General features: G+C 44.1%; 2 protein-coding genes across 2 annotated transcripts in view; both read right to left on the bottom strand.

Moving 5' to 3' along the window:
* LOC143923371 (uncharacterized) overlaps positions 1 to 16,722 on the bottom strand; it is a 55,497-nt gene extending 38,775 nt beyond the window's left edge. The window contains exons 1-3 of the mRNA XM_077446996.1: positions 16,587 to 16,722; positions 14,147 to 14,175; positions 6,037 to 6,066 (exon numbers count right to left, since the gene is read on the bottom strand). Coding sequence (XP_077303122.1) covers positions 6,037 to 6,066; positions 14,147 to 14,175; positions 16,587 to 16,635 — 108 coding nt within the window. The 5' untranslated portion in view covers positions 16,636 to 16,722. The remainder of the gene's footprint in view (positions 1 to 6,036; positions 6,067 to 14,146; positions 14,176 to 16,586) is intronic.
* LOC143925621 (uncharacterized) overlaps positions 16,683 to 25,142 on the bottom strand; it is a 68,321-nt gene continuing 59,861 nt past the window's right edge. Inside the window, exons 3-4 of the mRNA XM_077450090.1 lie at positions 19,147 to 19,260; positions 16,683 to 16,696 (exon numbers count right to left, since the gene is read on the bottom strand). Of these exons, the coding sequence (XP_077306216.1) occupies positions 16,683 to 16,696; positions 19,147 to 19,260 (128 nt within the window). The remainder of the gene's footprint in view (positions 16,697 to 19,146; positions 19,261 to 25,142) is intronic.

Here is a 25,142-nt window from a genome sequence, read left to right on the forward strand (position 1 = left end):
AAATACCAACTATGCCCATCCTTTTTTTCCCCCTCCTCCACTTATTAAAGTGGTTGTAAACCCTTACAAACCACTTTGACCTACAGGTAAGCCTAGATTAAGGCTTACCTGTAGGTCCAAGAAATATCTCCTAAACCTACACGGTTTAGGAGATATTTACCTGAAGACAGGCACCGCTGTCTATGGTGCATGCGCCGTAGACAGCGGCGTGCAGGCGCATTGGGCAGGCCGCAGATCGCAGCGATATGCTGCGAGTTCCGGCTCCCGTGCGCATGCGTGGAAATGATGTCATCGCGGCACCGGCAAATCACAGCGCCGGAGCAGCGAGACCCACCAAGAAGATGGACGCTCGGAACTACAGGGGACAGCGGTGACTTCGCTGGCTCCTGTGTCAGGTAAGTGACACATAATGGACTACTGTGCGATGCGATGCGATGCGATGCATAGTAGCCCATTATGCTTTACCTTTGCAGGGAATCAAAGAGGAAGTAAATTCATCAGGGTTTACTTCCTCTTTAATGCTGGACTATAGTTTCCAGCAATGAAAATCGCTCTTGGAAGGGAAGACGGTTAGACGAATGCGAATGACAAATCGCCTCCTACATTCATAGATAGTTTATGTTATTGCTGGGGTTATACTGCGGGCATCATCCCGGTACTGTTTTTCAGAGTGGGCGATTGGCTTTCCAAATATAACAACCGATGCGACCTCCCCCCCTCCCGCCGCTCTTACCCGGGCTCCCGTTCAAATCGGAAGCACCGATGAACAATCCGCTGCTGCTGGCGGCTAGGGAGAGACTGGAAGGAAGCCGTAAGCGGCTTCATTCCAGCCTCCTAATTGTAAACACGGAAGCGACGTCATGACGTCACTTCCCGTTTACTCGGCTGCCAATGGCGCCGGATTTAAAAAAAAAATACAGTATTCAGAATCGCCGAAAACGGCGATCTGAATACTTTGAAGTGTAAAGGAGGGATTGGAGGTCTTTTAGACCCCCGATCCCTCCATAAATTACCTGTCACCACCTATTACTGTCACAAGGGATGTTTACATTCCTTGTGACAGCAATAAAAGTGATCAAAATTTTTATTTAAAAAAAATAAATATTTATTAATTGTAAAATAAATAAGACGAAAACAATAAAAAAATGTCAAAGCGCCTGCTACGCCGCGAGCTCGCGCAGCAAAGAAAACACATACGGAAGTCGGGCCTGCATATGTAAACGGTGTTCAAATCACACATGTGAGGTATCGCCGCGATCGTCAGAGCGAGAGCAATAATTCTAGCACCAGACCTCCTCTGTAACTCCAACCCTTAACCAGGATTTTTTTTTCTTAAGTTGGCGCCTATGGAAATTTTTAGGTACCGTCGTTTGTCGTCATTCCACAAATGTCTGCGATTATAAAGCGTGACATGTTGGGTATCTATTTACTCGGCCTAACATCATCTTTCACATTATACAAATAAATTGGGCTAACTTTATGTTTAATGTTTTTTTTTTTTTAAATTCATGTGTCCCTTTTCCCAAAAAGTTGCGTTTAAAACACTGCTGCATGTATACCGTGTGACATAAAATATTGCAACAATCGCCGTTTTATTCTCTAAAGTCTCTGCCAATATAATAAATATATATATTATATATATATATATATATATATATATATATATATATATATATATATATATATATATATATATATATAATATGTTTGGGGGTTTCCAAGTAATTTTCTAGCAAAAAATATGGATTTTAACTTGTAAACACGAAATGTCAGAAATATATAAATAAATATTTATATTTATATATATTTACTTACTAAGTAAATGAACAAAAGAGAAATGCAAATCAAATGAATATTTGGTGTGACCGCCCCTTTGCCTTAACCACTTCCCGACCACGCTATAGCCGAATGACTGCTACTTCACGGCTTGCCAGTTCTGGGAGGCAATCATATGATGGCCAAGTGGAAAGAAAGGAGAAATGGAAGGAGCGTGATCTGATGCTTGGGTGAAAAAAAAAAATGCATACTTTTAATTTATGTATAGAAGATCAATGCATATGAAAGCATATAGAAAGTCTACGTATTCCCAACAACAACAGGGTTACAGATTGTACACATACAATTAGAAATTAAAGATAAAAAAAAAAAAAATCAGGCATGCCCATGAAGGGGCGAAATGCTACAGAGTGGGCTAACGCGTTTCGGGGCATCCCCCCCCCCCCTTCATCAGAGCCTTGAGGAAAGAGAAGTGGTCTGTACAGTATCGTGGATCAGCATGGGGGAGGTGTGTCGCGTAGTAGGCGATTAGTTCTCCTTAGTTCTAAAGCTGTCCATGACCCAACGTTCTATAAGGTATGAAGGGGTGTATTCCATACGGTTTTAGTTGAAATTCCATAGGTACCTGTCAGTTAGTACCTGCATCAAGGATTGAGGAAAGTTGTTTGGAGCCTGCAAGCATCTGATTGAGAACGGGAGGCTGTTGTTTCTATAGTTGTTTAACCGGTTCCCGACCAGCGCACAACGATGTACGTCAACAGAATGGCACGGGCAGGCATATTGGCGTACATGTACGTCCAATATTCAATGCCGCCCTGCCATCGGTAGCGCGCCGCCGGCGGCGCGCTCCCGCGCTGGTCGGGGACCCCCGTGAGTCCGGTCGCGGGACCCGCAGACTCGATCGCCGCGGGCATCCCCGCGATCGTTTCACGGGACGGCTGAATGGAGGAAATGCCGTGTAAACAGCATTTCTCCATTCTGCCTAGCAACTATGACGCTGATCTCTGCTCCATGTGATTGGAGCAGAGATCAGTGTTCACTGAATGAAAGCCCAACCCCCCTACAGTTAGTAACACGCCCCTAGGAACACTTAACCCCTACACTGCCACCCACTGGTTAACCCCTTCACTGCTAGTGTCATTTACACAGGAATCACTGCATTTATATAGCAGTGATTACTGTATAGATGACAATGGTCCCAAAAATGTGTCAAAAATGTCCGATGGGTCCCCCACAATGTCACAGTCACAATAAAAATCGCTGATCGCCGCCATTACTAGTAAAAAAAAAATAATAAAAAATTATTAATAAAAATGCTATAAAACTATCCCTATTTTGTAAACGCTATAACTTTTGCGCAAACCAATCAATAATCGCTTATCCCGGCCCTGAGCTCCGCTGGTCCCGGCCCTGAGCTCCGTGACCGTGGCCGCGGGACCAGCGGACCTGATGGTGTCCTGCAATTGGTTCACAGAGCTGAAGAACAGGGAGAGGCCTGTGTAAACAAACCTCTCCCCGTGCCTCCTAGTGACAGTGTCACTTATCGTCTGTTCCCTGTCATAGGGAAAGACGATCAGTGACATCACATGCCAGGCCACGCCCCTTACAGTAAGAAAACACACACAGGGCTCACTTAACCCCTCCCCGCTGCCTAGTGGTTAACTCCTTCACTGCCAGTGTCATTTACACAGGAATCAGTGCATTTAACCACTTGAGACCCGCGCTATAGCCGAATGACGGCTACAGCGCGGATCTCCTTTTCTGGGACGACGTCAATAGATGTAGTCCCGTGCACGAGCACCCTGCGCGCCCCCTGAGGGGCGCGCGCAGCGCGCTCTGTGATCGGCGAGTCTGTGAGACTCGCCTGATCACCGATCCGTGCAAGGGGTCGATCCCGACCCCTTATCATGTGATCAGCTGTCAGCCAATGACAGCTGATCATGTGATATAACGGAGCCGGTAATCGGCTATTATTCCTCCTCGCGCTGACAGCGCGAGGAGAAAAAAAAAAGCCGTTCACCGGCGGCTGTGATCGGGACATCAGTCCCGATCACAGCCAGCCCTGCTAGTGCCCACCTGCCCCCTGCCAGTGCTCACCTGTCCCCTGCCAGTGCCACATTAAAAAAAGTTAGTGCCCCCTGTCAGTGCCACCCAGTAGTGCCCACAGTGCCACCCAGCAGTGCCCACAATCTGCCTCAACAAAGGTGCTGCACCCCAGTGCCACATATCCGTGCCCATCAGTGTCATCTACCAGTGCCCATCAGTGCCGCCCAGCAGTGCCACCTATCAGAGCCACCTATCAGTGCCACCTATCAGTGCCCATCAGTCCCATCTATCAGTGGTACCTATCAGTGCCCATCCGTGCCACCCATCTGTGCCACCCATCTGTGCCATCTTATCTGTGCCCATCTTTGCCCATCAGTGCCACCTTATCTGTGCCCATTGGTGCTGCCTTATCTGTGCCTATTAGTGCCACCTTAACTATGCCTATCAGTGCCCACCAGTGCAGCCTATCAGTGCCCACCAATGCAGCCTATCAGTGCCCACCAATGCAGCCTATCAGTGCCCACCAATGCAGCCCATCAGTGCCCACCAATGCAGCCCATCAGTGCCCACCAGTGCAGCCTATCAGTGCCGCCTCATCAGCGCACTTCAATGAAGGAGAAAAATGACCTGTTTGCAAAATTTTATAACAAACTATTAAACATGATTTTTTTTTTTGCATCTTTTTTTGTTTGTTTAGCAAAAAATAAAACTCCGAGCTGTAATTAAATACCACCAAAAGAAAGCTCTATTTGTGGGAAAAAAATGATAAAAATTTCATTTGGGTACAGTGTTGTATGCCCGCGCAATTGTCATTCAAAGTGCATCAGCGCTGAAAGCTGAAAATTGCTCTGGGCATGAGGGGGGTTTAAGTGCACAGTAAGCAAGTGGTTAAATAGCACTGATTGCTGTATAAATGACAATGGTCCCAAAAATGTGTCAAAAATGTCCGATGTGTCCGCCATAGTGTTGCAGTCACAATAAAAATTGCTGATCGCCGCCATTATTAGTAAAAAAAAAAAAATTTAAGAAAAATGCTATAAACTATCCCCTATTTTGTAAACGCTATACCTTTTGTGCAAACCAATCAATAATCGCTAATTGTGATTTTTTTTTACCAAAAATATGCAGAAGAATACGTATCGGCCTAAACAGTTTTTTTATATATTTTTTTGGGGATATTTATTATAGCAAAAAGTAAACATTATTGCATTTTTTTTAAAAATTGTTGCTCTATTTTTGTTTATAGTGCAAAAAATAAAAACCGCAGAGGGTGATCAAATACCACCAAAAGAAAGCTCTATTTGTGGGAAAAAAAGAATTTTGTTTGGGAGCCACATCGCCACGACCGCGCAATTGTCAGTTAAAGCGACGCAGTGCCGGATCACAAAAAGGGGCCTGGTCCTTTGGCTGCAAATTGGTCCGGAGCTTAAGTTGTTAAGAGGACCTATCATGCTTTTTTCTATTACAAGGGATGTTTACATTCCTTGTAATAGGAATAAAAGTGACCCATTTTTTTTTTTAAAACAGTGTAAAAATTAATAAAATCAAGTAAAATAAATAGGAAAAAAAAATGAAAAATTTAAAGTGCCCCGTTCTGACGAGCTCATGCACAGAAGCGAACGCATACGTGAGCAGCGCCCGCATATGAAAACGGTGGTCAAACCACACATGTGAGGTATCGCCGCAATCGGTAGAGCGAGAGCAATAATTCTAGCCCTAGACCTGTAGAATTTTTTTTAAATGTCTCCTATGGATTTTTTTAAGGGTAAAAGTTTGATGCCATTCCACCAGCGGGCGCAATTTTGAAGCGTGACATGTTGGGTATCAATGTACTCGGTGTAACATGATCTTTCACAATATAAAAAAAATGAATTGGGCTAACTTTACTGTTGTCTTATTTTTTTATTCAAAAAAGTGATTTTTTTTCCAAAAAAGTGCACTTGTAAGACCGCTGCGCAAATACGGTGTGACAGAAAGTATTGCAACAACCGCTGTTTTATTCTCTAGGGTGTTAGAAAAAAAAATTGTATAATGTTAGGGAGTCCTAAATCTAGATCTATCTCTTTCTAGCAAGAAATACTTATTTAAACTTGTAAACAAAAAGTGCCAGAAAAGACCTGGTCTACAAGTGGCTATCTTCAGCATAATAAAGAAGAACAAGGTCTCCTGGAAGTGATGGTTTGGACCCCTTACTTACATTACTTACTTACTTACCTTACTTACAAAGGGCATACTTCTAAGAACCTGTTCAAAAAAACAGAAGAGAATTGGTGAGAAGGCACAACGCTGATATAAAAGAAAAACTATAAAAAAATAAAAATAAATGTGTAGTGTTTACTAATACAAGTTTCCTTGAAGTGTAAATAAAGGCAAAATAAAAATGTCATATTTGATACAGTCTGTGAGTGGCATCATTGCAGTCGTTTTTGTTTTTTTTCTGAGCTCCCGTGTAACATAGTTGTATTATTGATCCTGCTAGTGGATTTGTTACGTTACACTTCCTATAACAGGGTGACAACACTGGTCATTCGGCAGGGAAATCACAGCAGTGTTGTCACCCTGTGGATAGGATAGTCTTAGTTAGACATATAGAGTTAAATGAATTTTAAGTAAGAGACGCACAGTATGTTCTAAAGACCAACAAATTTTTTTTAGAAGTAAGGTTTTTTTTGTTTTTTTTCCTTTTGGAGAAAAGGTTTAACCCATTCCCGCCCAGCCTATGGGCCACGCAGTGCCGTGATTTGTCACCGATTCCATCGCACAGACCATGGCTGATCACTGTACCGACCCGCTGACTGCACCATGTGATCGCTGTAACCAATCCCAGCAGGTCACATGACAGTTGTAAACAATGGATGGCTTCCTTTCAAGCCATCCATTGTATACGATTGTGCTGCTAGCTGTGACTGGTCACTGTGATCACGTGGTACAGACTGGCCCAATCACAGCTAATCACAGCAAAAAACAAACTGAATGAATCAGTTAAATTCAGTAAAATGCTTGCATATTCACTGCTATAAGCAAACATAATGTGTAAACAAACAAAAAAGCCTGATCACTTCCCTGAAGTAGTAAATGCTACTATGGTTACATTAGATCATTATATTGCTCTGGTTAAAGCGTGTTAAAAGAAAAAAAAATATATATATATATATTTTTATATATATATTATATAATATATACACGGTCCCGGTTCCCATCCAGAGAGGTGACCCCCTTGGGCCCATTGTCTTGCATCTCGGAAAAAGGAATATAGAGGTGGAGTGTTTGTTGAGTCTGTCCTCCTTTTTTTTTTCTTTTCTTTTTTTTTTCCATGCATTGAAAATGTATACAGATTTTCCTTGTATGTTTTATAGAGTCCTCCTTTTTTCAAAGTAAATGTGCATAAAAGAAATGATCCCTGAAGAAGGAGCTTAAGACTCCGTAACGCGTAGGCTACATTGGACATGCACAGTGTTTATTTGATTAATGGTTTTGTATCTTCCAAACGCACATGTTTGTAACGACATTGTTTGACAACATTATGCCTTTGGAATAATAATTCTAAAACATATACACTGTTTTATTAATATGATTATATGAAGGAATTAATGCTTTGTACTCTTTTGTAATATTTAAAATGAATGTGTTTTCTCATTTTATTTTAAATTTGTTTCAATAAAAGTATTTTATATATTCTTTATAAAATCATTGTAAAGTGTTACAGTTTATGCCTCAAAAGTTCCGCCTTTCTTGAGGGGAAAACTCTCGATATTGTTCAACTCTGGGATGTTGGCTATAAAAAGCGGATTCGATTCTATACCTCTCAAACTTTGATTTTCATCTCAGACTCTAACCACACCCCCTTTGAGCCACGCCCCCATGTAAGCCACACCCACTATTTTACGTAAACCACGCTCATATTTTGCATTTTCACCTTTTTCTATGCCACACCTGTAACCGCATGCCCCGCCCCCTAATTATAACACAACTCCGCCTGCTGCCAAAAAAAGTGTAAGGAATTTTTTTTTTTTACAATGTTGGCAACTATGCTAACGGTAGTTATCCTATGTTCATCCTAAGTGGGAAATCGTCTTCCTAATTATAGGAGTATATTACCAACCTATATACAAAGCCTTTTTTCTTCTGATATAAATGTATAAAGGCCCATACACACGGTCGGACTTTTTGACAACAAACATGCAAATTAGCTGTTTTGGAGCAACATCCGACTGTGTGTACGCTCCATCGGACAAACTTTTTCTGTTTTCATCGGACTTTTGTTGGCTGTGCGAACGGACAAACTTTCTGGCAACAAAAGTCCAATGGAGCAAAGTCCGATCGTGTGTACAGAAAACCATCGGACTTTTGTACAAGGTACAAACACGCATGCTCAGAACCTATGCAAACGATCAGACTACAATACAGAAGTTGACCAAAGGTGGCGCTGGAGTCATTGAACGTCCTCTTTTGAAGTGGCGTCCGTGCGTTGTGACGTCACCACGTTCGTGTTTGTTGTCAAAAAGTCCGACCGTGTGTATGCAATACAAACTTGTGGACCACGTCCTTTGTACAAAAGTCCACGGAAAAGTTTGTACAAAGTCCGATCGTGTGTATGAGGCTTAAGTGTAGCTGTAAGTTATATCTCCATCCCAATTGGAAGATGCGGTGTGAAATCAGTACCCCATATGGAGATTCCTACACTCTCCCGCTATAAAATGTAAATAACTAATATGGTATCCAATATTGATTTATATTCACCCACGGGTATCCATAATTTCCGGTGCTCCATTCTAGTGCAGAGAGGAGATATTGAAACAGTCCATCGGGAAGGGGGAATAGTAAGGAACTTAATCTATATTCAGACTTTTATGTATATACATTTAATAATACATTTGATATTGGAATGAGGGATTATGGGTATTAAATTGTAAATGTGTAAATCACTAATTAAATTACTAAGAGAGAGAGGTGAGAAATATCTATAAAAAAAGTTAACAATTGCCATCTGTTTATATTTATATATATATAGAATTTTTCCTACTATTTTTTATATAATAAATTAATGAAATCAGTGGGTAGATAATTGATAATTTTCAAACCCATATTAGCTATATCTGTGGTGTCATTATGAGATTGCTATGTATATCTGTAAGCTGTATAGCTAAATATATAAGATAGGGTGACATCTAGAGGATTAATATGTTAATGACATGTAGATAATCAATTTATATGGACTTGAGCCACCATGATTTGTAAATTATTAGCACATAGAGCCTTTTGTTTTTAAAGATTTTTTTGTCATTTTTTTATTTTTTATTTTTTTGTAATTTGTAAGGTATATATTAGTAATGCTATTTTTATAGTTGTTTTTAGTTATAGAGCATAAGAAAATGATGTAACGAATGGTGGCCCGTTCAAAGCACCTGAGTGGGACTGAGGCTGCGCACAAACTTATTTTCCTTATTGGCTCTTTGCGTTGATTGGCACTATAAAAAAAGGTTGACCCCGTGACCAGGTACGCTTCCCGAAGACGTGTAAACGAAAACGTACGTCGAGGCGGTACCTGGTCACGTTTTGTTACGCCATTTCCGGTTTGCCTGGTTGTCGGCTGTACTTGGTGGAACGCACGCCACACACAACGAGGAACCATGAGTAAACTTGAAAATGAGCAGCCCCAGTGCAATGTAAGCAGCCCTTTGGCTTTTATGTTTTAAATGACGTTTTAATTAAACAGTCTTACGCTATGGCTATTGTTTGCTCTTTCTTTATGCCCGGTCTGAGCCTATGAGGAGGAAGTGATACCTATAGATTCCATGTCATATCCTATGTGAGCAGGCACAAACCTGCATTAGCGCAGTTGACTATCTTTTTAATTAAAGTAGTCATTAAAATTTGGCAAGGAGATTATTATACCATCACTGTGACAGACCTAGCTGGGACCAAGGCTCTTGGAGGGGACTGAATGCGATCCTCTTGCCTTGTGATTATGGGCCCTCGCATTTGGGGGAATGGTGCTCTTTGTGAGCTGTATGCCTGGGGACCCCTGAGGTGGTGTTACTTGGATTCAGGTCCATATCCCCCCCAAGACACATACAGTGGTGTGAAAAAGTGTTTGCCCCCTTCCTCATTTCCTGTTCCTTTGCATGTTTGTCACACTTAAGTGTTTCGGAACATCAAACCAATTTAAACAATAGTCAAGGACAACACAAGTAAACACAAAATGCAATTTGTAAATGAAGGTGTTTATTATTAAAGGTGAAAAAAAATCCAACCCATCATGGCCCTGTGTGAAAAAGTGATTGCCCCCCCCCCCCCCTTGTTAAAACATACTATAACTGTGGTTGTCCACACCTGAGTTCAATTTCTCTAGCCACACCCAGGCCTGATTATTGCCACACCTGTTCACAATCAAGGCATCACTTAAATAGGAGCTGCTTGACACAGTAAGGTCCACCAGAAGATCCTTAAAAGCTACACATCATGCCGAGACCCAAAGAAATTCAGGAACAATTGAGAAAGAAAGTAATTGAGATCTATCAGTCTGGAAAGGGTTATAAAGCCATTTCCAAAGCTTTGGGAATCCAGCGAACCACAGTGAGAGCCATTATCCACAAATGGCGAAGACATGGAACAGTGGTGAACCTTCCCAGGAGTGGCCGGCCGCCCAAAATTACCCCAAGAGCGCAGCGACAACTCATGCAAGAGGTCACAAAAGACCCCACAACAACAACCAAGGAACTGCAGGCCTCACTTGCCTCAGTTAAGGTCAGCGTTCATGCCTCCACCATCAGGAAAAGACTGGGCAAAAATGGCCTGCATGGCAGAGTTCCAAGGAGAAAACCACTGCTGAGCAAAAAGAACATCAAAGCTCGTCTCAATTTCTCCACAACACATCTTGATGATCCCCAAGACTTTTGGGACAACATTCTGTGGACCGATGAGACAAAAGTGGAACTCTTTGGAAGGTGTGTGTCCAAGTATATCTGGCGTAGAAGGAACACTGCATTTCATAAAAAGAACATTATACCAACAGTAAAATATGGTGGTGGTAGTGTGATGGTCTGGGGCTGTTTTGCTGCTTCAGGACCTGGAAGACTTGCCGTGATAAAAGGAACATGAATTCTGCTGTCTACCAAGAGATCCTGAAGGAGAATGTCCGACCATCTGTTCGTGTACTCAAGCTGAAACGAACTTGGGTTCTGCAGCAGGACAATGATCCTAAACACACCAGCAAGTCCACCACCGAATGGCTGAAGAAAAACAAAATGAAGACTTTGGAGTGGCCTAGCCAAAGTCCTGACCTGAATCCTATTGAGATGTTGTGGTATGACCTTAAAAAGGCCGTTCATGCTCGAAAACCCTCTAATGTAACTGAATTAGGACAATTCTGCAAAGATGAGTGGGCCAAAATTCCTCCAGGACGCTGTAAAAGCCTCATTGCACGTTATCGCAAACGCTTGGTTGCAGTTGTTGCTGCTAAGGGTGGCCCAACCAGTTATTAGGTTTAGGGGGCAATCACTTTTTCACACAGGGCCATGATGGTTTGGATTTTTTTCACCTTTAATAATAAACACCTTCATTTACAAATTGCATTTTGTGTTTACTTGTGTTGTCCTTGACTATTGTTTAAATTGGTTTGATGTTCCGAAACACTTAAGTGTGACAAACATGCAAAGGAACAGGAAATGAGGAAGGGGGCAAACACTTTTTCACACCACTGTAGACTCTGGATATGTAAATGCCATGTTAGCAATAGACTGAATCACACTATTGGGACACAAACGCTTAGATGCTAATGTCATCACCTCCAGCCACCTGTCTGTCTTGTATAATGTAAATGAGTCTAGTCTGGCTTGACACAGATTCTAAAGAGTATTTCACCAATTGTTGTTTTGTTGTTTGTGCGAATCAACCTGCAATTGAATTGTTAGTGAGCTAGGAGCCGAAAAGTCTTATCCCTCAGTCAACTAGTCTGAGTGTTGATTTAGATAATTAGCTCATGCTAATTAGGTTAGGTTTTAGTCACTCTGCTGTATATATTTTGTGTGAGAACTCAAATAAAGGTCATTCCTGATGTCCCCCAAGACTGGTGTTGTCTAGTTCTTGGGGGTTCCTATAGCCAGATCCATTGGACTTGTGTTCCAGGACTTAGGAAGCGGTATATAGACGGAAGCACTCAAATCGGATTGTGGGATCGGTTCCGTCACAATCACCATTGGGTGCCTGCGTGTTGAAATCTGTGGTGAAGGGATCTCTAAACATCTTTAGAAGATTTTACTGCATTCTGGAAATGATAACAGTTGGAGTGTATCACAACTTTGCTTTGTGGTGTTCAGTCACCTGCATGGACTTTTGATATACATTTTTTCCTAAATATCTAAATGGGACTGTTTAATTCATTTTTTCAATTGTTGCAATTGTTATTTTATACACATGCACGTATAGCTGGCTTCATTATTGATGGATTATTTGTTGGTGATACTGCAGGAGATTTCACTATAACAACTATATGAATCAAATGCCTAGGTAATTCGTTTTTTTTCACAGGAGCGCCCCTATTGCCACTAGTTCATAGCCAGAACAGCTTACTGAGGAGGAACAGGAAGTGAGAAATTCAGACAAAGAAAACAAAAGAAAAAAAAAACATTTAGAAGGGAAATCAAAGGAAAAGGTAAGTGAACCAACAATGCACTAGCTTAAAGGAACCTATTTAGAAAATAAAAAGCGAACCTTTACAACCCCTTTAAACAATGTTATGAAGTAGTCATGCCCTTTTGTAACAAATTGTCATTAAAGAGGAAGGAAACCCTGATGGTTTTACTTCCTCTTTATCTCCCTGCAGAGGTAAAGCATAATGGGCTACTATGCATCGCATAACCAGGGCCGGTGCTACCACTAGGCAAACTAGGGCGCCCTGCCACTGTTGTTCCTACTCTCTTCTCTCTCCAGCCGCTGCTCCATTCACACATAATGTCAAAGGCGCAGTGGCGGCGGAGGACTGTGTCTGTGTTCCGACTCCCAAATGAATGGAAGCAAGAAAACATGAATTGATGGGCGCTGGTGAAGCTGCATTTGATGGACGCTGCATTTGATTGGTGCTTTATTAAAAAGGTGGGGTATACATGGGCAGGGCAAATGGGGTGGAGTCAGGGATGGAGCCGAGGGGGGGTGGGCGGCAAAATGAGGTTTTTCGCCTAGGGTGACAAAAATCCTTGCACCAGCCCTGCGCATAGTAGTCCATTATGTGTCACTTACCTGACACAGGAGCCAGCAATGACACCGCTGTCCCCTGCAGTCCGGAGCATCCATCTTCTTCCTGTTATCGCTGCTCCAGCCACTCACAGCGCCGGAGCAGCTATGACATCACTCCCGCACATGCGCACGGGAGCCGCCACTAACGGCATATTGGCGTTAGCAGCGGCATGCCGCTAACAGCTGTCACTGTCTTTTAGTAAATTTCTCCTACACCGTGTAGGTTTAGGAGATATTTCTTGGACCTACAGGTAAGCCTTAATCTAGGCTTACCCATAGGTCAAGGTGGTCTGTAAGGGTTTACAACCACTTTAAAGGAGATGTAAAGGCAGAAGGGGCATTCTATGCATTAAGATAAAAAAATGCTTCTGTGTGCAGCAGCCCCCCCTAATATTTACCTGAGCCCCATCTCTCTCCATCAATGTCCCCAATGTCTAAGCCTTTCTGGCACACTGCTTCTGATTGGCTGAGACACAGCAGCGGCGCCATTGGCTCCCGCAGCTGTCAATCAAAGTCAGTCAGTCAATCAGGGGAGAGAGGGGGCGGGTCGGGGGGGCTCCATGCCTGAATGGATACACAGAGCTGTGACTCAGCTCCAGTGTCCCCATAGTAAGTTCCTTGCTGGGGGGGGGGGGCACTCAATCGGAGGGAGGGGCCAAGAGAGCCGAAGAGGGACCTGAGAAGAGGAGGATCCGGGCTGCTCTGTGCAAATCCACTGCAACAGAGGAGGCAAGTATAACATGTTTGTTATTTATTTATTTATTTTGTTAAACTAAGACTTTACAATCACTTTAAGTCTAGGTTTATACTGAAAGTGACTTTGAAATTGTGCAACTTCCCTTGAAATCGCACGATTTTAAACGGGCATGTCAGTGCACCTTCAGGTGTAACTTATCTGACATCTGTGCGACTTCATTCACAAGTGTCTATGCAAGTCACGCCTGAAATGGCAACAAGTAGTGGAGGAACGACTTTTTCAAATCGGGGAGCAACGTCGTGCAGAACTGTGCCATTGCCGATAATAGAGTGCGACTTGTCATGCGGTTTGTTGCACTGGTGAGAATGGGGGCTTAATATCTATATTCCTTACCTTATTCACTTTCTGTTTTATGTTTTTCTCTGTAAAGAAGAAAAGACAAATATGTGACATTGTGGAAAGGAAATGAGGAGAAACATTTTTTTTCAGGAGCAGAGGACAGCCTTGGCAGTCTCTGTACTTCTCTGACAGATTCTCTTTAAGTAATTAATGGAAATGTAATGCTAACCCCCTCCATTGGTAAGTATTCTCTATAATAAGATCACACTTATATTATAACCATAGGCATGCGCAGGAGGGGGGGGGGGGCGTGCCAGCTGTGCCTGGGCACACCCTAATCACCCCTGGGGCACAGATTGCCCCTGTTGATATTTCCCCAAAGCCCCCCAATGGGGCTCCTAAAAATAAAAATAAAAATAAATAAAGTAAAAAAATTTAAATTGTAAAAAAATAATATAAAAATAAAATTGTCAAAAATAATACAAAAATAAAACCATAAAAATATAAAACTGCTGACACTGTCCACTGCCCTACTGTTTTTTTTTACATGTATTTATAAAAGTATATATATATATATACACACACACACACACACAGTGCCTACAAGTAGTATTCAACCCCCTGCAGATTTAGCAGGTTTGATAAGATGCAAATAAGTTAGAGCCTTCAAACTTTAAACAAGAGCAGGATTTATTAACAGATGCATAAATCTTACAAACCAAAAAGTTATGTTGCTCAGTTAAATTTTAATAAATTTTAAACATAAAAGTGTGGGTCAATTATTATTCAACCCCTAGGTTTAATATTTTGTGGAATAACCCTTGTTTGCAATTACAGCTAATAATCGTCTTTTATAAGACCTGATCAGGCCGGCACAGGTCTCTGGAGTTATCTTGGCCCACTCCTCCATGCAGATCTTCTCCAAGTTATCTAGGTTCTTTGGGTGTCTCATGTGGACTTTAATCTTAAGCTCCTTCCACAAGTTTTCAATTGGGTTAAGGTCAGGAGACTGACTAGGCCACTGCAACACCTTGATTTTTTCCCTCTTGAACCAGGCCTTGGTTTTCTTGGCTGTGTGCTTTGGGTCGTTGTCTTGTTGGAAGATGAAATGACGACCCATCTTAAGGTCCTTGATGGAGGAGCGGAGGTTCTTGGCCAAAATCTCCAGGTAGGCCGTGCTATCCATCTTCCCATGGATGCGGACCAGATGGCCAGGCCCCTTGGCTGAGAAGCAGCCCCACAGCATGATGCTGCCACCACCATGCTTGACTGTAGGGATGGTATTCTTTGGGTCGTATGCAGTGCCATCCAGTCTCCAAACATCACGTGTGTGGTTGGCTCCAAAGATCTCGATCTTGGTCTCATCAGACCAGAGAACCTTGAACCAGTCTGTCTCAGAGTCCTCCAAGTGATCATGAGCAAACTGTAGACGAGCCTTGACATGACGCTTTGAAAGTAAAGGCACCTTACGGGCTCGTCTGGAACGGAGACCATTGCGGTGGAGTACGTTACTTATGGTATTGACTGAAACCAATGTCCCCACTGCCATGAGATCTTCCCGGAGCTCCTTCCTTGTTGTCCTTGGGTTAGCCTTGACTCTTCGGACAAGCCTGGCCTCAGCACGGGAGGAAACTTTCAAAGGCTGTCCAGCACGTGGAAGGCTAACAGTAGTTCCATAAGCCTTCCACTTCCGGATGATGCTCCCAACAGTGGAGACAGGTAGGCCCAACTCCTTGGAAAGGGTTTTGTACCCCTTGCCAGCCTTGTGACCCTCCACGATCTTGTCTCTGATGGCCTTGGAATGCTCCTTTGTCTTTCCCATGTTGACCATGTATGAGTGCTGTTCACAAGTTTGGGGAGGGTCTTAAATAGTCAGAAAAGGCTGGAAAAACAGATAATTAATCCAAACATGTGAAGCTCATTGTTCTTTGTGCCTGAACTACTTATTAATACTTTAGGGGAACCAAACAGAATTCTGTTGAATTGAGGGGTTGAATAATAATTGACCCTCTGAATAAACTTTTCACTATTTAAAAAAAAAATTAAACAAAGAAATAACATTCTTTTTTGCTGCAGTGCATTTCACACTTCCAGGCTGATCTACAGTCCAAATGTCACAATGCCAAGTTAATTCCGAATGTGTAAACCTGCTAAATCTGCAGGGGGTTGAATACTACTTGTAGGCACTGTATATATATATATATTTATATATTTATATATATATATATATATATATATATATATATATATATATATATATATATATATATATATATATACATATATATATAGCTATATACACATATTTATTTATTACAAACATACATGTGTGTTTGAGCTTTGGGGTGCACATCCTAATGCAATAGGCTGTGCACGCACATCTATGGTTATAACAGTTTTTTTTACTCCTCTGAGCTCATTGTAATACTCATAATAATCCAATGTATTTCTAGGAGTATAATAGAGGAATAAATTAGTGAAATGTCTCCGTTACCTAAATCCTCCTGTAGGATCTGGTAGATGTGTCGGAGTTTATTGGCCATTCTTCTCTCCGCTGATAGAGGGTTTATTTTATGCTCAGTCAGCAGTCTTATTTCTGCTTTGCTGAGAGTCAGGCCGCGTACACACGGGCGGACTGTTCGCCCAACCTTGTCCGCTGAACAGTGTTTGGGCGGACAGTCCGCTCGTGTGTGGGCTTTCAGCGGACAGTTTCAGCGGACAGTTGGACGGACAAAGTCTTTCGGAAATTCCGAAAAACTGTCCGCTGAAACTGTGTTTGAGCGAACAGTCCGCCCGTGTGTGGGCTTGTCCGCTGTACTTTCGAAATGAGCGGACTGTTCCCGCTCGGAAAGTCCGCCCATTTCGAGCGCGTGTACAGGTAGGCGGGGCCCGCGAAGGAGACGTCGCGGGCTCCGCCGCCTGGAATGGGCTTAAAGGGGAACCCCAACGCCGAAAAAAATCGGCGTGGGGGTTCCCCCCAAGTCCACACCAGACCCTTGTCCGAGCACGCTACCCGGCCGGCCAGGAAAGGGGGGCGAGCGAGCGCGCCCCCCCTCCTGAGCCGTACCAGGCCGCGTGCCCTCAACATGGGGGGTGCCTTGGGGAAGGGGGGGCCGCGCGGCCCCCCCACCCCAAAGCACCTTGTCCCCATGTTGATGAGGACAAGGGCCTCTTCCCGACAACCCTGGCCGTTGGTTGTCGGGGTCTGCGGGCGGGGGGCTTATCGGAATCCGGGAGCCCCCTTTAAGAAGGGGGCCCCCGGATACCGGCCCCCCACCCTATGTGAATGAGTATGGGGTACAATGTACCCCTACCCATTCACCTGTGAACTAAAGTACAATAAAAAACACAACACAGAGAAAAAATATTTTATTGCACAGCTCCGGGGGTCTTCTCGCCGGACTCCTCCGCTATGTGTGTGTAGCTCTTTTGCTAGCGGAGGAGTCCGGCTTTCTTCCTCCCCGCCGCCGGCCTCTTCTCCCGACTTCGGGGGTCTTGTCCCCCTCTTCGGTTCTTCTGCCGGGCCACCGCGCCTGGTCCGGTGGCCCGGTCTTCTGTCGCCGTCTTCCGTTCTTCTGTCGCCGCCTTCGGTTCTTCTGCCGGGCCACCGCGCCTTCTTGTAGCTCTTTTACAGGCGGTGGCCCGGTCTTCTGTCGCCGCTGTCGTCGCCGCCGCCGCCGCCTTCCGTTCTTGTTCTTCTTCTTGTTCTTCTTCTTCTTCTTCTCCTGGAGATGTTGACTCGACGATCTCTCCGGCCGGAATGCCAGAGCCGCGCTGTGCGGTCACTTATATAGTGACAATGGGGCGGTGTCACATGGTATATGTCACATGGGTTGGTCACATGGTGACCCCGCCCCCTTACGATGTCATAGTCCCCATGTGACATCAACCCATGTGACCAACCCATGTGACATATACCATGTGACACCGCCCCATTGTCACTATATAAGTGGCAGCGGAGCGTGTCCCTGGCATTCCGGCCGGAGAGATCGTCGAGTCAACATCTCCAGGAGAAGAAGAAGAACAACAAGAAGAAGAACAAGAACGGAAGGCGGCGGCGACGACAGCGGCGACAGAAGACCGGGCCACCGCCTGTAAAAGAGCTACAAGAAGGCGCGGTGGCCCGGCAGAAGAACCGAAGGCGGCGACAGAAGAACGGAAGACGGCGACAGAAGACCGGGCCACCGGACCAGGCGCGGTGGCCCGGCAGAAGAACCGAAGAGGGGGACAAGACCCCCGAAGTCGGGAGAAGAGGCCGGCGGCGGGGAGGAAGAAAGCCGGACTCCTCCGCTAGCAAAAGAGCTACACACACATAGCGGAGGAGTCCGGCGAGAAGACCCCCGGAGCTGTGCAATAAAATATTTTTTCTCTGTGTTGTGTTTTTTATTGTACTTTAGTTCACAGGTGAATGGGTAGGGGTACATTGTACCCCATACTCATTCACATAGGGTGGGGGGCCGGTATCCGGGGGCCCCCTTCTTAAAGGGGGCTCCCGGATTCCGATAAGCCCCCCGCCCGCAGACCCCGACAACCAACGGCCAGGGTTGTCGGGAAGAGGCCCTTGTCCTCATCAACATGGGGACAAGGTGCTTTGGGGTGGGGGGGCCGCGCGGCCCCCCCTTCCCCAAGGCACCCCCCATGTTGAGGGCACGCGGCCTGGTACGGCTCAGGAGGGGGGGCGCGCTCGCTCGCCCCCCTTTCCTGGCCGGCCGGGTAGCGTGCTCGGACAAGGGTCTGGTGTGGACTTGGGGGGAACCCCCACGCCGATTTTTTTCGGCGTTGGGGTTCCCCTTTAAGCCCATTCCAGGCGGCGGAGCCCGCGATGTCTCCTTCGCGGGCCCCGCCTACCTGTACACGCTCGAAATGGGCGGATTTGCCTCCGCCTTACGTGGGCGAGTCCGTTCATTTCAAAAGTTGAGCGAACTGTTTGCCCAACCTTGTTCGTCAAACAGTCCGCTCGTGTGTGGGCAAGTCCGCTCATGCAAATTTTGAGCGGACTGTTTGATGAAACTGTTTGCCGAACAAGGTTGGGCGAACAGTCCGCCCGTGTGTACGCGGCCTCAGGAGCTCCCAGTCCCGGTAAACCCCCATCATCCACCATTCTGTAATCTTCCTCTCCGAATTTCTGTCCTCCACATCACTTATCACAACTTTTATGTTTACTGAACCTACAGACAAGACAATATATGTAAAACCAACAATACCCAGAATGTAAACCAAATACAAAAGCGTAAAATTCCTACATTCAACTTTTATTTTATTGTAAAAACATAGTGGATTTTACAATTAGACTGCAATGTGTGTGTCTTACTATACATTCCATTCACAAATGTTTTACCCCTTGCTGTCTGCAATTGATTTATTAAAATTCTCCAGCATAATGCCCCATGCCATGGATACAGTATTAAAATGTTTGTAACCCTAAAAAAATAAAAAAAAGTGATCACCTGTTCCCTTACAGCAGATCAAACAGCACAGTGCTTGTGCTGTCTAATCTGTCCCTATCTAAACTTAAAAAAAAAAAAAAACCTGGCTGATGCTGCCACTTTCTGTGTCCCCCTCTCTGTGATGGTTACAATAATCATGGCTGCTGAGCCCTGACCACCATGGTCAGCTTGCGTGTCACTGTCATCCGCTGCTCTCCTCTGTCCTCCTCTATCCCGCCTCACCCCCTCCCTCCCTGCCTGTCAGCTCTTGTATGTTTCTCTATCTCCGCCCCCCCCCCCCCCAACCTCGTGCTGTTTTATTAAATAATAAAAGATTACAAATTGTCACTGGCAGCCCCTCTGTTGTATCTAAGCATAACACACAGTGTAAATGTTTTATTAAAGCAAAGCTTGCAATTACCTTTTTTCAGCTATCTTTAGGCCAGTCACGTGACTCCTGGTTGGCCTCCTACTCCGATCCAGGGCTACAGCGGGAGGGGCTGAGCGGCTACATGACCTCCGCAGCTGATGTCAGAGGGAGATCTCGGCCCCTCCCGCTGTAGCCCTGGATCGGAATAGGAGACCGACCAGGAGTCACGTGACCGGCCTAAAGATAGCTGAAAAAAGGTCATTACAAGATTGGTTTTAATAAAACATTTACCCTGTGTGTTATGCCTAGATACAATAGAGGGGCTGCCAGTGAAATATATTTTTGTGGTAACAGCCACTTTAAGTATTCTCCCATTTTAAATCCTGTAGGTGACATTTTACACAGCTACTGGCCCTCAATCCCAGCAGTTATGGTCCCTACTGATGATTGTGAGCCAATAATAGTGGCTCCTGATTATGTGACCACTACGTCAGTTAGAGCTGCACGATTCTCGCTAAAATGAGAATCACATTTTATTTTTTATTTTTTTGCTTAGAATAAAGATCACGATTCTCACGGTGTAACATCATCTTTCACATTATACAAAAAAAAATTGGGCTAACTTTGCTGTTTATTTTTATCTTTTTTAATTCATAAAATTATAATTTTTTTTTAATTGCGTTTGAAAAAACCCTGCGCAAATACGGTGTGACATAAAATATTGCAACAACCACCATTTTATTCTCTATGGTCTCTGCTAAAAAAAAAAAATATATATATCATGTTTGGGTGTTCCAAGTAATTTTCTAACAGAAAATAATGATTTTTTTACTTGTAAGCAACAAATGTCAAATAAGGTTTGGTCTTTAAATGGTTAAACTTCCTTCATCTACACCAGAGTTGTTTCCTTTGCTAAAAGAACGAAGAGATACTTTGTTTCCACTTATTCCCATGTTGTATTAAAACTTGGTAGGCTGCCTGGATTTTGTTTTCCCAGTTGTCAGAACTCTCTGCACTTGTTAGAAAGATTGTAATCTGCTGTTTTGAAGATCGGGAAGGGAAAAAGATTGCGATTTCGATTCTTCACGATTAATCATGTCAGCGGTAAGTTAGCTATCACATGCAGGCTGGAGATTCTACTGATAAAATGAAAGCCTTCAGCCAGCAGATGAACACTACTTCTTTAAGGCTAAACTATATGTATCTGCAATACTGTACATTGAATAATGTAACTGTCAGATACAATTGCATTATTAAAATGAATAATGAACTAATTGAAAACTAGGAAAAGATTTAAACTTTTTTTTTTTTTTACACAACCAAGTGGCAGGGCAGCTCTACTGTGCTGGATCAGGTACCAAGAACGTGATCCAGCCAGGGGCTGACTGACCATTGGAGCACTCGGGGCACTGCCAAGGGCCCCATGCCACTAGGGGGCCCCATCAGGGTTGCCAGCCTCAATAAAACCAGGGACAGTATGTAAAATCTGAGTTTTTAAAAAATCCCAAGATTATAGCTGCCCCGCCTCTCTAGTACCTTCTTAGTGTGTGTATGTGTATTCTGTGTGTATACTGTATGTGTGTGTATACTGTATGTGTGTGTGTATACTGTGTGGCCCCATAATCTCCTATTGCCCAGGGGCCTCCATAATCTTCTATTGCCCGGGGGCTCCATAATCTTCTATTGCCCGGGGGGCCCATAATCTTCTATTGCCCGGGGGCCCCATAATCTCCTATTGCCCAGGGGCCCCATAATCTCCTATTGCCCGGGGGCCGCATAATCTTCTATTGCCCGGGGGCCCCATAATCTTCTATTGCCCGGGGGCCCCATAATCTCCTATTGCCCGGGGGCCCCATAATCTCCTATTGCCCAGGGGCCTCCATAATCTTCTATTGCCCGGGGGCTCCATAATCTTCTATTGCCCGGGGGGCCCATAATCTTCTATTGCCCGGGGGCCCCATAATCCCCTATTGCCCGGGGGCCCCATAATCTTCTATTGCCCGGGGCCCCATGAGTTGTCAGTCCGCCCCTGGATGCAGCACTTCCAGATAGTGCCGTTGGCCCACTCTGATTATGCACAGCAGGAGCTGATCTGCAGCAACCATGGATTCGATGTCCGCCAGCACCCACCGATCCTTCGGTACAGAGGCATAACGACTGTCATTAGAGAAGGCATGGATCCTGTGTTTCTGCAAAGCAAGCCTTCCCCTAGTGAAAGCACCTCACACAGTTTAAAAAAAAAACACTGGCTAGGCACACATTTAACCCTTTGATTGCCCCTGATGTTAACCCCATTGCCTGCCAATGTCATTAGTACAGTGATAGTGACATATTTTTAGCACCGATCTCTGTATTAGTGTCACTGGTCCCCAAAAAATGTCAAAAGCATCAGTTAGGTGTCCCCGACTGTCCACCACAATATCACAGTCCCACTATAAGTCGCTGGTCACCCCCATTACTAGTAAAAAAATAAAATTTAATTAAATATCCCATAGCTTGATCCCAGAGGTGATCAAATACCACCAAAAGGAAGCTCTATTTGTGGGAAAAAAATGCATACACATTTTATTTGGGTACAGTGACGCATGACTGTGCAGTTGTCAGTTAAAGTATCGCAGTGCCATATTGCAAAAAATGGCCTGGTCATAAGGGGGGGGGGGGGGGGTTAAACCTTCTGGAGGTCCAAGTGGTTAATGTGTACCAAATACAAGTCATATACAGTATAGACACCATATATATTGCAGCCTGAAGAAAAGCGTTAAGCACTTTGCCCACAACTACGGCATTTTAGAACATATGCAATCTTTGTAAATTTCTATGGACTTTCATTAAATTATCAGTGCAATTATTTCCATATATATATAACCGGAGGGATAGCCTAATTGTTTTGCACTCAATGTATGCCCGTTGTGCTGTTTGGAATATAGACACACACACACCCCCCCACAAACAGCTCCTAGCTACAGGCAACTACCACCAAGGATATCCCTCAACGAGGAGGTACAGTCTAAAATAAAAAAAGAGGGGGGCATCTCTAAAGCCTGGCTCGCACCTATGCATAGGTTGCATACTCCAGGTGAATTTTGCATTTTTCAATACATGTTTTTGATCCATTGAAGTCTTTGGAGCCAAAAAAAGAAAAAGAAAATGTCCCTGGCCCTTTCCATATAATGCACAGATGTGAACTACATCCATAGAAAACCATGTTAAATGGACTGTAGCGTGTTTCTGTAAAACTCAAAACACATAAAAAAAACATGCATCGGTGTGTGAACCAGGCCTAAGTGTAGCCAAGAACAACAAGAAATCCTGGGAGTGATGGTTTGTCCCCCACAGAGCCCTGATCTCACCATCATGGAGTCTGCCTTGGATTGACATGAAGAGACAGAAGAATTTGAGGCAGCCGGCATCCACAGGAGATCTGTGCTTAGTTCTCTGAGATGGTTGGAACAACCCACCTGCGGGATTCCCTCAAAAACGTTGTGCAAGTCTACCTAGAGGAATTGATGCTGGTTGGAAGGCAAAGGTGGGTCACACCAAATATTGATTTGATTTGGATTTCTCTTCTGTTTATTGACTTTGCATTTTGGAATTTGATAAAAAATAAACTAATAACCTTTGTATTTCTGAAAGCATTCTTCATTTACAGCATTTTTTCACACCTGCCTAAAACGTTTGCACAGTATTGTGTGTGTGTGTGTAATTGTGTGTGTGTGTGATTGTGTGTGTGTGTGATTGTGTGTGTGTGTGAGATTGTGTGTGTGTGTGTGTGTATATATCAGTGGCAGCCCCTCCATAGGGGGTGCACAGCTGTTGCAGGCTGGGAAACTGATTTGCCCGTGTTTAGGTAATGTTCGGGGTGCAAGCGATGCACCCGCAAACACTCCCACTCTTCACTCATTTGTCTCTGGCTCCTGTCCTTCTTTTTTTTTATATTGGCAGGGACTGGGTGGTGCTTTTTCACACCGCATCGTCATTTGTGGTTTCCCAGCTGGCTCACTGTGCTGTGGAGTCGGACTGCAGAGACTGACTCACTGCGACCGGACCGCACGGTGGAAGCTGACCTAACCTGAGCAGAGCGGTAGGGTAAAGCTCTGCCTCTCCTCTCCCCTGAATCCTAGTTGAGTATGACAGCCGCGAGCCACCCCTCCGCTTCGCACACATTTCTCAGTCAGTTCCCTTTGCTTTTCTGTTGAGGTCTCCCCCACTCAGTGATTGCAGACTGGGCCCAGGCCAGGGCAGATGTCCTGAAAGTGGTAGCGATGACACCAGGTGTATTTTACAATGGGATGATTATATTTTACAATGAGAAGGATAACGATGACAGATGTATTATACAATGATGAGGATGATGATTGGTGTATAATATGGGGATAAGGATAGTGATGATGGGTGTATTATATGGGGATAAGGATAGTGATGATGGGTGTATTATATGAGGATAAGGATAGCGATGATTGGTGTATAATATGGGGATAAGGATAGTGATGATGGGTGTATTATATGGGGATAAGGATAGTGATGATGGGTGTATTATATGAGGATAAGGATAGTGATGACGGGTGTATAATATGGGGATAAGGATAGTGATGACGGGTGTATTATATGGGGATAAGTATAGTGATAATGGGTGTATTATATGAGGATAAGGATAGTGATGATTGGTGTATAATATGGGGATAAGGATAGTGATGATCGGTGTATAATATGGGGATAAGGATAGTGATGATCGGTGTATTATATGGGGATAAGGATAGTGATGATTGGTGTATAATATGGGGATAAGGATAGTGATGATTGGTGTATAATATGGGGATAAGGATAGTGATGATGGGTGTATTATATGAGCATAAGGATAGTGATGACGGGTGTATAATATGGGGATAAGTATAGTGATGATGAGTGCATTTTACAATGACTGGAGCATCAGGGTGTCAGACAGTGTCAGAGAGTGTGCCACATCATGTCTCCTTGGCTGATTTGCAATACATGACTTTGGGGATTTCTGCCATGCCATGTACTGACTACGTTACACTACATAATAGTCACAAATTGTGAGTACAACTGTCCTGTAATGTATACAGCTATATATACCTACCTGCTTCCTTCCTGTATATAGAGACCATCCTCCATCATCGCTGACTGCAGATATAAATTTTCTGTCCTGTTACTGTATATATAGCTGTATACAGGACAGATGATGTATATCTGCAGTCAGTGATGATGGAGGAAGGTCTCTATATACAGGAAGGAA

This window comes from Lithobates pipiens, unplaced genomic scaffold (assembly GCF_037356315.1).
Source record: "Lithobates pipiens isolate NorthernLeopardFrog02 unplaced genomic scaffold, aLitPip1_a1.2 Scaffold_22, whole genome shotgun sequence".
NCBI classification, from domain to species: Eukaryota; Metazoa; Chordata; class Amphibia; order Anura; family Ranidae; genus Lithobates; species Lithobates pipiens.